This window comes from Myxine glutinosa, chromosome 2 (assembly GCF_964187855.1).
Source record: "Myxine glutinosa chromosome 2, kmMyxGlut1.1, whole genome shotgun sequence".
Lineage (NCBI taxonomy): Eukaryota > Metazoa > Chordata > Myxini > Myxiniformes > Myxinidae > Myxine > Myxine glutinosa.
In genome coordinates this window covers 137,831,799-137,845,678 of record NC_136262.1, presented here as the reverse complement: position 1 = coordinate 137,845,678, position 13,880 = coordinate 137,831,799, and the positions used below count along the sequence as shown (strand labels likewise).

Here is a 13,880-nt window from a genome sequence, read left to right as displayed (position 1 = left end):
GTGTGTGCTCTTCCCCAGTATATCTCCACATTGTGAGTTTGTTTGTGTGTGGTATTCCCCAGTATATCCCCACATTGTGAGTTTGTTTGTATGTGCTATTCCCCAGTATATCCCCACATTGTGAGTTTGTTTGTGTGTGCTATTCCCCAGTATATCTCCACATTGTGAGTTTGTGTGTGCTATTCCCCAGTATATCCACACACTGTGAGTTTGTTTGTGTGTGCTATTCCCCAGTATATCCCCACATTGTGAGTTTGTTTGTGTGTGCTATTCCCCAGTATATCCCCACATTGTGAGTTTGTTTGTGTGTGCTATTCCCCAGTATATCCCCACATTGTGAGTTTGTTTGTGAGTGCTATTCCCCAGTATAACCCCACATTGTGAGTTTGCTTGTGTGTGCTCTTCCCCAGTATATCCCCACATTGTGAGTTTGTTTGTGTGTGCTATTCCCCAGTATATCCCCACATTGTGAGTTTGTTTGTGAGTGCCATTCCCCAATATATCTTCACATTGTGAGTTTGTGTGTGCTATTCCCCAGTATATCCCCACATTGTGAGTTTGTTTGTGTGTGCTATTCCCCAGTATATCCCCACATTGTGAGTTTGTTTGTGAGTGCCATTCCCCAATATATCTTCACATTGTGAGTTTGTGTGTGCTATTCCCCAGTATATCCCCACATTGTGAGTTTGTTTGTGAGTGTCATTCCCCAATATATCTTCACATTGTGAGTTTGTGTGTGCTATTCCCCATTTTATCCCCACATTGTGAGTTTGTTTGTGTGTGCTATTCCCCAGTATATCCCCACATTGTGAGTTTGTTTGTGTGTGCTATTCCCCAGTATATTGTTTGTGTGTGCTTTTCCCCAGTATATCCCTACATTGTGAGTTTGTTTGTGTGTGCTATTCCCCAGTATATCCCCACATTGTGAGTTTGTTTGTGTGTGCTATTCCCCATTATATCCCCACATTGTGAGTTTGTTTGTGTGTGCTATTCCCCAGTATATCCCCACATTGTGAGTTTGTTTGTGTGTGCTATTCCCCAGTATATCCTCACTTTGTCAGTTTGTTTGTGTGTGCTTTTCCCCAGTATATCCCTACATTGTGAGTTTGTTTGTGTGTGCTATTCCCCAGTATATCCCCACATTGTGAGTTTGTTTGTGTGTGCTATTCCCCATTATATCCCCACATTGTGAGTTTGTTTGTGTGTGCTATTCCCCAGTATATCCCCACATTGTGAGTTTGTTTGTGTGTGCTATTCCCCAGTATATTCCCACATGATATCCTCTCCCCTTCCTCCTCCCCTTCCAGTTACATGTAATCATGGCGGCCGCACTCGCTGCCAAGCTGCTTGTACAAGATGCCGAGGCCCGGGCCCTGGGCGTCTGTGTTGCTGAAGTGCGCGGTGACCTGAAGCGCCTGCACTCTGGGAGGCTGTACACCCTCATGGATGATAACCGCAGGCTCGAGTACCGCCTGCTGCACCTCAGGCGGAGCTTGGATGTTGAGCTTGCGCGCGGTGCTCGAGGTGGTGTCGGCCAGGCCTGTGTCGGGGTAAGTAGATGTGAGGTATCTATGATTGATGAGGGAGAAGGAAGAGGAGGAGGAAGGAGTTGGGACCCTGTGCTGGTACTTTGAGGGTGCACCACGTGCACTTGTTCGGCGTCGTGCGAACCAATGAGAAATTGAAAGACATTTCAAATTTCTCGATGGTTTTGTGCTCGTGTGGTCGACGGTCGAGTCCGCTCAGTAGAGCCGACGTTAGTATAGGAACAGGGTATGGAATGGGTTTATTACTCGTCGGTATGTGGAGGAATTAAAATTGCTATACTTTATTCTTGTTCTCCGCCCCCCCCTCCCCTTCCCTCCTCTCCCTTCCCCCCCTCCCCATTCCCCACTCTCTCCTCCCCCCCCCCCCTCCACATTCCCCACTCTCTCCTTCCCCCCCTCTCCCCATTCCCCACTCTCCCCTTCCCACTACCCTTCCCCCCCTTTCCCCCTCCTCTCACCCCTTTCCCCACTTTCCTCCTCCTCTCCCCCCTTACCTCCTCCGCTCCCCATCCCCCCTCCCCATTCCCCACCCTCCCCCTTTCCCTTACCCTCCCGCCCTTTCCCCTACCCTTCCCCCCCCTTTCCCCCTCCTCTCACCCCTCTCCTCCTCCTCTCCACCCTTACCTCCTCCACTCCCCTCCTCCCCTTCCCCCCTTTCCCCTCTCCTTCCTCCTTCCCTCCTCCCCCCTTCCCTCCATCCTCCCCCATTTTCCCCTCCCCCCCATTCTTCCCCCGTCCCCCCTTTCCCCTCTCCTTCCCCCCTTCCCTCCTCCCCCCTCCTCTCCCATTTCCCCTTACCCCTCCTCCCTCTTCCGTCTTCCCCCCATCCTCCCCCTTCCTCCCTCTCTCCTCGCCCTTCCCTCCTCTTCCCCCTTCCCCCCTCGTCCCCCTTCCCCCCTCGTCACCCTTCCCCCCTCATCCCCGTTCCCCCCTCGTCCCCCTTCCCCCCTCATCCCCCTTCCCCCCTCGTCCCCCTTCCCCCCTCATCCCCCTTCCCCCCTCGTCCCCCTTCCCCCCTCGTCCCCTTTCCCTCCTCCCCCTCCCTCTTAACCCCTCCCTCTTCCCCCCCTTAACCCTACTATCCCCCTACTCTTCTCCCCCCCCCCCCCTCCCTTTCACCCCCGTTTTTCGTTTCCGTTTTTTTTTTTCGTTTTCGCTAGTCTGGTGATTGTTTTGTATTTATTTATGCGAATGTGTACTTGCATTTTACTGTCATTAATTTAAAAAGGCTTCGGCACTATCAAGCGATAAATTTTTTTTAACTCCAAAAAAACCACTTTTTTTTTTTTCAAAAGGTTTTTTTTTTTCAAAAGGTTTTTTTTTTTGCCTACAGCACTTCCAGGCACTCACTGATGAACCTCTGAAAGTTTGACGAAGATCCGTACAGCCATCTCTGAGAAACATGGCGACACAGACACAGACAGACAGACATCTCTCTTATATAGTGGACTAGCTGAAAGCACCCGGCGATGCCCGGATTCTTTTTTGAATGAATGTACTACTATAATTTAGCTTTTACTCGCGGCCGTAGAAGATTGACTATTATAATTCAGCTCAGCTTTTAATTGCGAAATGGGCCCAGCCCAGCCGAAGCGGCCTCGACCGGCCTCGCCACCTAGCCTATAACCTTCCCGGGGCCCGTCCCGACATTTTTTGGATTCGAGGTTTCCTCCTATCTTTCACCCTTCATGAGATTAGCGCGTGCAGACAAACAAACAAACAAACAAACAAAAACTTTCTTTTATATATATATAATAGATTATACAACAACAACAACAACAGCATTTTAAGGCAATTTTCCCTGCAAGAGTGGGGGTTAGCCTTGCGGTCCCCATGACAATATTCTTTATTTTGCCCTATTTTCTGCATCTCCCCTTGTTAACCCCCCCTGCCCGCATTTCTTCTTCGACCATCTTTAGCCAAGTTTTTCTCAGTCTTCCCCGTCCTCTACTTCCTTCTACATTCATTTCCATCACTCTTCTCAACCAGTCACTTTCATCCTTCCTCAACACATGACCAAACCATCTCAACCTGTTTCTCTTCACAGCATCCATCACAGGCTCTATTTCCATCATCTTTCGCAATTCATCATTTGTCTTCCTCTCTCTCAACGATACTCCACACATCCACCGAACCATTCGCATTTCCACCCTTTCCAGCGTTCGTTGCTGCTCTACGTTCATTACCCATGTCTCGCTCCCATAAAACATAACACTTCTCACACATGCAGCATACACCTTTCCCTTCAGCTTCAACGACACTCCCCTCCTTGTGAGCATGCCACTCAGTTCCCGAAACTTCTTCCATGCACATCTCACTCCAGCAACCGTTGCCGAGTCTGATCCACCTTCTCCATTCAGCATGTCTCCTAGGTAACAAAATGTTTTCACACCTTCCAGCTTCACGCCGTCTCCAAGATCCACCTCACCATTTCCTCCATCAGCAGCACCCTCTGTGCACACCTTACACTTGAATGTAGCTGCCACACTGGTTCATGACCCTCTCAAACCACTACATTTTTGATGAACCCACTCAGCGCACATTTTACATTGAGTGGAATTCACTCCGACACTCTTCCTGCACATAGCACACGGCCACTACCCAGTTCTTTCCACCTCACTACATGCTTTACCACTTGCCATCACCTTCGTTTTTCCGATATTCACCTTCAGACCTTTTGTCTCAATACATTCCTTCCACTTGTTCATCTTCTCCTTCAGTCCATCCATACTTTCTGCAATCAACACCAGATCATCTGCATACAACAACTCCCACAGTAAACCCTCCTTTACGTTCTGAGCCAGCACCTCCATCACAGCTACAAATAGTAGTGGACTTAGTACCGACCCCTGATGCACTCCCACCTTCACCTCAAACTCACCACTGTTCCTGTCCTTCGTCCTTACAGCTGTGTGCGCTCTTTTGTACATTGCCATCACCACTCTGATCAACCATTCCTCCACTCCTAACTTCCTCAATGCCCATGTCACGACTTCACTTGGAACCCAATCGAATGCTTTCTCCAGATCAACAAACCCAAGAAACTACTTCTTCCTCTTCTCCATGTACTTCTCCTGCAACTGCCTCACAATAAAAAGCGCGTCTGTGGTTCCTCTTCCTGGCATAAATCCAAACTGCATTTCATCAATCTTCACTTGCTTCCTCATCCTCCTCTCCAACACCCTTTGCAATACCTTCATCCCATGCTGCAATAACTTTATCGCTCGATACGAGCCACACTCCAGAGGGTCACCTTTCCCCTTGTATAGAGGGACGAGGGTACTCAGTTCCCAAGCCACTGGAATGCGGCCTTCTTTCACCACCAGATTGCAGATCTCTGTCATTCTCTTCACACCCCAATTTCCCGCTGCCTTCAACATATCTCCCACAACTCCCATCGGCCCTCCCGCTTTTCTACTCTTCATTGCTTTTATCGCTTGGTGTTGGTGTTGGGCTAGCGGTGTTGGGCTAGCGGTTGGGCTAGCGGCTAGGGTGCCGGCTTAGGATCCTAGGATCCTGGGTTTGAATCCCGGTCGATCGCTGAATTAACGCCAGGGGGGTTGACAGCCTGTCATCCTTCCGAGGTCGGCTAATTGAGTACCAGTTCACTGGTAATTCCCTGTTTGTCGTTAAAGGTGGCAAAAAGGGTTGGCGTCAGGAAGGGTATCCGGCCATAAAACATTGCTTCAAAAAGGGGACCAAAAAACAACAACAACCACGGTTCCCGAAAAAGGCCAACCCCCGCTTTGTGGGGAAAAATGGCCTCTAAAAGTGGTGGTATTGCTTTTATCGCTTCCACAACTTCCTTCTCAGTTATCTTCTCTGCCGGTCCTAAAACTGGGTTACTCTCTATGTTGCCATCCCATTCATTCTCTGCATTCAACAGTATTTCCATATATCTCTTCCATCTTCCTTTAATTCCATCTGGGTCCACAACGATTTGTCCCACTTCATCCTTCAAGCAACTCACCCCCATCACATCACACCTCTTTCGCTATCTGCTTTGCAATCCTGAATACCGCTCTCTGACCCTCTTCCAAATCCAAGCGTTCTCCGAACATTTTCCTACATGCCTCCTGCACCTTTGCTACCTCTTTCTTTGCAGCCTTCTTGGCTGCCTTATAACTTTCATGCTCTGCCTTTTCTGCGCCCATACCCTTCACCTTCTGCCACTCCTTGAACTTCTTCCTCTTCTCGTCAATCTTCTTTCCAACTTCATCATCCCACCACCATGTTTCCAAGTGCCTCGGTGGTCCTTTTGTCCATCCACATACCTCACCAACGGCTCCCAACAGACTATCTTTCATTGACATCCAACCACTTTCAAGCTCAACCACATCATCCTCTACCCTGCTCAGCCTCTTTTTTAATGCCTCCCTCACTGTCACCTTATAATAGATTTATCTCGGTATAAATTGATGGAGAAAAAAAAAATAATGTCATGGGTCACGTGGTTTGGCCGCCACATTGTTTTAAGTGAAAAACCTTAAAAACCACTACAACACCCTTTTTTTCTATAACAGCTGAACAGATGTAGGCCAAACTTTGTAGGCATGATCGCATGCCCAAGACTAACATATCAAATCCAGGCTGCGATGTCGTAGGTCACATGGTTTGGGAGCGATTATTTTTTGAGGCATAAACCTTTAAAACCTACATCTCCCTTATTTTACAACATATAAAGTAGAAACTTTACAAACATGTTCCCCATGTCTGGAAGGTAAAATTGTCTTTTGGAATTTGTGATAAGTCACATGGTTTGGCAGAGATTGATAATTGAATGGAAATCTTAAAAAAATCTATCTCTTCAACCGCTTGCTTGATCAATGTGAAACTTGAAAGTAATGGACATGTCTTCAAGGGGAATAAGTGTTTAAAATTTAAACATGATTGGTTGTGCGGTATGGAAGGTAGAAGTTGTTATTGTGTGAAGAAGAAGAAACAATTTTTCCAGGTATGTGACTTTTCAGTGTATTAGTCCGTGGGCTGAGTAGGGTTTACATGCACCCCCCCCCCTCCCCCCCACAACTTAACTTCCCGGGTATGTCATGTACCCCCCACCCTAGGGGTTAGGAAAAACCATGTTAACAGAAATAAACAAGTACAAAAAGTTTTAATTAAAACAAAAGCCGCGTCGATGTTACACAATGCCTAGATGCAGCTGTGCCTATAACGTCGATGTTATAGGCACAGGACATTCCTATTGATTCGATTACTTGATGTTGTTTTTGTGCAAAGTGAAAATATATCTCGGCAATTTCCCGTGTGTGGCGACGAATTTTTAATATATCTCGGCATTTTCCCGTCTGTTATTTCAGGCGGTGTATGACTGACCATGCCGCGATTAAAAAAAAAAAAATCTCGGCAATTTCCCGTGTGTGGCGACACGTGAACGAAGCCATGCTCCTCTCCACATTATTGTGACGACGTATAAATTAAATATTTCATCGTGACGATTGTCATCAAATGGACGAATTTTTAATATATCTCGGCATTTTCCCGTCTGTTATTTCAGGCGGTGTATGACTGACCATGCCGTGATTGTAAAAAAAATATATCTCGGCAATTTCTCGTGTGTAGCGAGCGACACGTGAACGAAGCTATGCTCCTCTCTCCACATTATTGTGACGACGTATAAATTAAATATTTCATCGTGACGATTGTCATCAAATGGACGAATTTTTAATATATCTCGGCATTTTCCCATCTGTTATTTCGGGCGGTGTATGACTGAGCATGCCGCGATTTAAAAAAAAAAATCTCAATGGACTTGAAGTTACAGGCCTTTGAGAATTCATTTCGTTCTATAAAGGGCAACTTTCATCGGATTTTCTTCCAGTTTTTTTTCAACCGAGTCTAAAACTATGTTAGCGACTGTGAAAAATGAAATGATATATCGAATTTGATTTGAAATAAAACTGTGTGAGAGAGGAAGACACCACGGGCCTACAAAACAGGCCTCAAAGCTATGCGAGTTAATAAAATGGTGGATATTTGTTTATATGAAGCCTCTCCCACAATGGGTGGAGCTATGGTTCCCAGAATGGGTGGAGCTTTGAAGTTTTGTCTTCTCTGCAAGAACAAGAAGAACAGGAAGAAGAACAACAACAACAGCAGAGGGCACTCTATGAGCAGCGTCTGCGACGCGGCAAAAAAAAAACTCATTCCCAAGGTACCTCCCACGCATATTTTGATGTTACCCCCCTGTGTCAGTGATTTCCGAAAATTAGGGGTAGGCGAAATTCAAATGGCCATAACTTTTTACCTAGTCATCCTATGGTTGCATATGACCCCTCAAAATGTTTGTCCTGGGACACTCTTTACAATGATATGTGTTATATGCAAATGAGGTCACTAATGAGGTCACCAGAGGTCAAACTATGAGGGAATGAGTTTATTTTCTGTTAACATGGTTTTTCCTAACCCCTAGGGTGGGGGGTACATGGACATACCCGGGAAGTTAAGTTGTGGGGGGGGGGGGGGGGGGTGCATGTAAACCCTACTCAGCCCATGGACTATATCTTTAGTTATGATGAAAGTGGGGTTGTATCAAAGCGGAGTTGTATCAAAGCCGGGTTGCATCAAAGCGGGCTTGCATCAAAGCAGGGTTGCATCAAAGCGGGGTTGCATCAAAACGGGGTTGCATCAAAGCCGGGTTGCATCAAAGCCGGGTTGCATCAAAGCGGCGTTGCATCAAAGCGGCGTTGCATCAAAGCGGGGTTGCATCAAAGCGGGGTTGCATCAAAGCGGGGTTGCATCAAAACGGGGTTGCATCAAAGCGGGGTTGCATCAAAGCGGGGTTGCATCAAAACGGGGTTGCATCAAAGCGGGGTTGCATCAAAGCGGGGTTGCATCAAAGCGGGGTTGCATCAAAGCGGGGTTGCATCAAAGCGGGGTTGCATCAAAGCGGGGTTGCATCAAAGCGGGGTTGCATCAAAGCGGGGTTGCATCAAAGCGGGGTTGCATCAAAGCCGGGTTGCATCAAAACCGGGTTACATCAAAGCGGCGTTGCATCAAAGCGGCGTTGCATCAAAGAGGCGTTGCATCAAAGCGGCGTTGCATCAAAGCGGGGTTGCATCAAAGCGGGGTTGCATCAAATCGGGGTTGCATCAAAGCTGCACGAGTCAGTACGTGCTGTCTCACGTTTCTCATACAATCATTGTTTTGACATGGCTTCTTAAAAAAAAAAATTAATAATAATGGATTAATGGTGCACATATTAATCCACTTTTTTCCAGTACATCATAAGATTTTTACACTGTACAATTGTTTATATTCACATCACGGAGGTATATAATAAACCTGGAGAGCCAATTGGCCACCTCGCAGCATTAGCCGCCGTGAAGCCACCGGAAATAGTCTGGCGGCCATATTGGGAAGCCGATTGTTTTGTAAACAAAGCCTGTCGAAGCAAAGGCGTGGCGCACTGATGATGCAGCTGGAGCGAATTTTAGGACCGCCGACTATTTAATTAATATAGAATACTAATATTTGAACTGATATTCGGGCTCAGAATCCCGTTCTTTAAGGAAATGGTGTTCATTAAGTTTGAAGTTGATTCTAGACGCATTTTTCCTGGGGAATCCAATGGTTTAGAGCTTGTTTGAAAAAAAAGTGCCCAAAATTACCGCTCGGTGTTCTTTATCGTTCTTCTCATGACCCAATCACCCACTAGTAGGAATAAGAATCCTGACATGTTACACCCCTGTTTAACTCCTGTCTTCACCTTGAACCATTCTGTTGTTTCACCTTGGTCGACGACCGCACATTGAAAGTCTTGGTAAAGGGCCTTTACAAGGTTCACTAATTTTCCAGGTATGCTGTATTTCTTCATTATGACCCAGACATTCTCTGGGCAAGGAGTCGAAAGCTTTCTAGAAATCTATAAAATTGAGGTACATCGTCGTTTGCCATTCTTTGGCTTGTTCTATAATATTCCTCAATATAAAGATCTGATGTGTTGTCATGTTATATGATGTTACTTAATTCAGTCATTATATTGTAACTAAGATGTGTATGTTTCTATTACCGAGATGTTAGAAACCACGCAGATATAATGATAACCAGAGTTTATTCTACACTGACATGGGTCAGCAACACATCAACAGTGAGTCAGTCACATAAATGACATGAAACGCTGTCATGTAGTTAACCCACACAATTCTTGGGTTTCGGAAGTTTTTGCTATTCATAACATACAAGACTTACATGTTGCAATGGAACGTTCAGCAGGACATGGTAATTGTTACATGAATAATGGAGCGGAGATATAGACATCTCATGCAACACATCTTTTACAGTTTAAATATTTACACAAAGTGTTGGTGAACTCGCCATATCAGACAAAGGGCAACTATCCATTAACCATGGAAAATTAAAGATTTGTGTTCACAGATATACCATCAGATCAGATCTGCTTGCCACTGTTCTATGAACTATCTGTGAACACAAATCTTTAATTTTCCATGGTTAATGGTTGACCAAAGTTCACGAGTTTTTGAAAACAATGCAGGACAGTTAATACATGTTTGATCAGTTGTTCTACACAGGCAATTTTGCAGTGAACATAACACCCACAACTTATTCCACATACCTCAAAGCGATTCATCCCATATCAAACAATGATATAAACATGGACATAATGAAAAAGTAATGCCAATTGTACTTAAATACATTGAAAATGCACTTGCATGAACATCATAAATTGCAACCAAAAGTATGCCTACTGGACCAGGTACTTCATTGCTTTTCAAACAAACGTATCGGTACTCAAGTCACCAAACAAAGTAGAAATACATATTTCTCGAGCTTCCAGCCCGACTTACTCTTCCAGTATTAAAACATAAATCAATAGATATACAGGACTACATCTTCCACAACTAAACACCGATATATATTTATGCACAATTCTGCACAATTCACGCGACTACCATGTAGAGATGAGGTCGCTCTTATATTTCAGCTTGCTCTGGTGTTGCCTCACTGGTGAGCAAACAGGACCAGTTTGCAATATTTTTTCCTGATGCGCTCTTCCTTCATGTCATCATCGAGTGTTCTCACAACATGATGGAAACGTATCTTGCTGTATGATTGTGATACAGAATGTATTAAAGCAAACACATGGTTGCTGTCTGCCTCACAGTCAAACATGTGCCGATCCAAGGAAGCAAATGTAGACGGACCGACCTCAGAAAGGACAGAAGTGGAAATTGCCGCTCTTATCCCACTTTCACGAGGCATTTTGCCATTGGTTACAGCCAGGAGCCTCTTGACACAGCGTTCAGTCGCCTCACAGACACGAACAACACTGTGCGAGGGAACTATGAGGCCACCCCTGTTCTTGGTAACAATCAGGCTGTACATTGGTGTGGTTTGCCATTCTTCGTTGTTACTGGTCAATGCAGAAAGACATTGGCTACACTTCAGAGTCTTCCTCACCATCCTCACCACATAGCCAGCAATATAGCCAACACATGACTCTGTAAAGATGGAATGTTGCTCAAAATTTGGAATATCCGCATAGTCGTGGTCCTCTTTTGCCGGCGATCTCAGCTCCAGGTCGTATCGTCTGGCCACCAACATGTTGTGACTCTCGTCAGGCACAGCCTGCTTTGCAACGCATTTGAAGGAAGCCGCATTCAGGATTCTGGTTGAGTCCTGTGCAGAACAGTTCCCACTTGCAGACTTGATGTCATGTCGCATCAAGAGGCGCTTATATGCGGCAACAAACTGCCGGGCCGTTGGGTTATTCCCACTTCCACATGCAATGCGGACCGCTCCAAAGAAAAGTTCAATGTGGTCTTGGCTCATTTTGTACGTGAGCAGGTATCGCAGGGGAGATGAGGCAGGTTTGACATATGTGAAATACAAAATTGTGACACTCTCTATGCAGATCATGAAACCAATGAAGGGGGTTTTCAAACGCGTATTGGTCATAACTTGACCATTCATGTTTTTGATGTTGGACAAGTAACTGGAGGCAGTATCCAGGAATGGCAGGAAAAGTCCTTCTCGTGATGTCATGAGTGGTGCCTTGTAGTTTCGTGCCAATGGATTGCGAGAATTTAGAATGTCAAACAGTTTGTCCAATGTTTCAATGTATTGGCAGGTAGCCTCACTGCCCTGAAATTCTGATTGTTGCAAAGTGTCCCTGCAAAACCGAATTGCATCTGCCACACTAGTGCTCAATGTCTGAGCGGCTGTGTCCACCTTCATGACATTGCTCTTCCACTCGATGTGTTTCCGGGAGAGCTTATTTCCCAGACGCAAGCCTTCCCTCTTCTGCAGATCAAAGAGTGCCTGGATGTATTTCCACGCGATGACGTTTTTGTTGCCATCCTCCATCATTTTCATGGATCCAAGACAGTTTCTTGCAAGTTTAAGCATGTGACATGCATCGAGTACAACACAAATTTTCTTTTCGGGATTTGCTGGGTGGGGCACAAGTCCTTATCCTTTGGAAACCTTGAAACAAAATACATTGTGGTCACAAAATGTGGTTGCGGGTCAAAACCTCAGAGGGCAGTCAAAACATCCGAGTCAAAACGACTCCATATCAAAATAATATTTTGAGTTTCATATGTATAGTTAAATACAACTTCATCTGCTAATGTTTGCCATGTGTCGGACTTTCGTACCTTCCACAAGTAACCCCCATTTGCTCTTTCTGCTCACGAGTGACACAGGAGGGCATGGAAACCCTGACAGTAGTAGACTGGACAATTAAGTTAAGCTCATCACAAATTAAATCACTTGACAATGATCACGAGCTGACGAGTCAATCTCGATACTTCAATCTGAATCAATGAATGAGTCAATCAGACATCAGTCTGACATACTCACATAGCCCTAGTGAATACACAATACAGTTATATTTGAGATCTGTGTCGTATTGCACACCCTGCGCGTGGTCTAACATCATCAAATTCAAACACAGTGTTCAAACTTCATTGAAACTTCATTGAAACTTAATTACCTAGCCCCACCACCGTGACCACGCCAAAAACTGAAAAAGCAGAACACCCGCGATCGCGGTTTGTCACTTACTTGTGAAATGTGCATGTGGAGGCCTTCCCTGAGGTATTTGTGCAGTCAAATGCAACACACTGTGGCATTTTGAAACAGCGCGTTCACAAATAAGACTCCTTACAGTCGGTAAGCATCCAAAATGAATCAGAAATTGTGAGATCAGCTGATTGTGAGATCAAACACGGACGCAGACACAATCGGCTTCCCAATATGGCCGCCAAGCAACTTCCGCTAGCTTCAGCCGACAGCCGTCATTGGCTCTCCAGTTTATTATATACCTCCGTGATTCACATACTTACACCCTCTTTTTACACAAAACCCAACCTAACCTACCCCAACGCTGACTAATTTTACACACAGCATGCCATACGTTGAGGTTTCAGCAATATCTATTGCTCGAATTACGCTCTCTTCCGTTGTATTCGGCCATTTATTCATTTCCGCTCTCGAGTTTTTGCAACATATTAATAAATTAATGAATTGCCCGGAGTCGCTCTCGTCCGACAGAACCACACAATCCACAAGCAATCCACAAACCATCGAGCAATCCACATCCACAATCCACACACCCCACAAGCAATCCACACACCATCAAGCAATCACATTCATCCAAACTTCATCCCATTCACTGTATAAGCAGGGTTTTCGCCATATCACGCGGAGAGCCCTTCATACGTTGCATTAGAGTCATGAGAAGCAGGGTTTTTGCCATTTCTCACGGAGAGCCCTTCATCCTATTAAACAAGTAGAGTTTCCCGGAGAGCTCTTCATCCGTTGCATTCAACAACACAGACACCACCACAACACACAACAAGGTGGATAACAAGACAAAATGAACAATCATTCTGAGTATTGCGCTGCAATACATGTCCCCTACCGGCAGTCTGTCGTCCGGAAAACTGTTGGGGAAATTGCCAAGGGTTATTTACCCACAGGTTCTGAATCGTTCCCAATCGCTAATTACCTCAGGACGGGCTCACCTGTGATTCGCACTCCGGACTTCGATTTATACACCTTGCAGACAGGTCAGCAGAAGCACGAGAAAATAAGTTGTTGATAAAGAACCTTTCGAGTCGCTAAATATCAGTAATTTATTATATTTTTCGGTTCACGATCAATGATCGATGTATATATATATGTTGCTCGGCTTGGCTCCGCCCCTCCCGAAAGCGCGCGCTGTGTCGCACTTTTGACGTTCGCGAGACGAGACTGAGGGCGCGCGGTGCGGCTTGAGGAGAACTCTAGAATAAACAAAGTGCCATAACTTTGTCAAAAATGATCGAAAGTCGTGAAGTTCGAACTTGA

General features: G+C 45.5%; 2 protein-coding genes across 2 annotated transcripts in view; both read left to right on the top strand.

Moving 5' to 3' along the window:
- RPRD2 (regulation of nuclear pre-mRNA domain containing 2) overlaps window positions 1-1,402 on the top strand; it is a 196,737-nt gene extending 195,335 nt beyond the window's left edge. The window contains exon 11 of the mRNA XM_078771718.1: window positions 1,308-1,402. Coding sequence (XP_078627844.1) covers window positions 1,308-1,317 — 10 coding nt within the window. The 3' untranslated portion in view covers window positions 1,318-1,402. The remainder of the gene's footprint in view (window positions 1-1,307) is intronic.
- Window positions 1,320-13,880, top strand: part of TARS1 (threonyl-tRNA synthetase 1) — a 115,141-nt gene continuing 102,580 nt past the window's right edge. Inside the window, exon 1 of the mRNA XM_078771719.1 lies at window positions 1,320-1,550. Within this exon, the coding sequence (XP_078627845.1) occupies window positions 1,320-1,550 (231 nt within the window). The remainder of the gene's footprint in view (window positions 1,551-13,880) is intronic.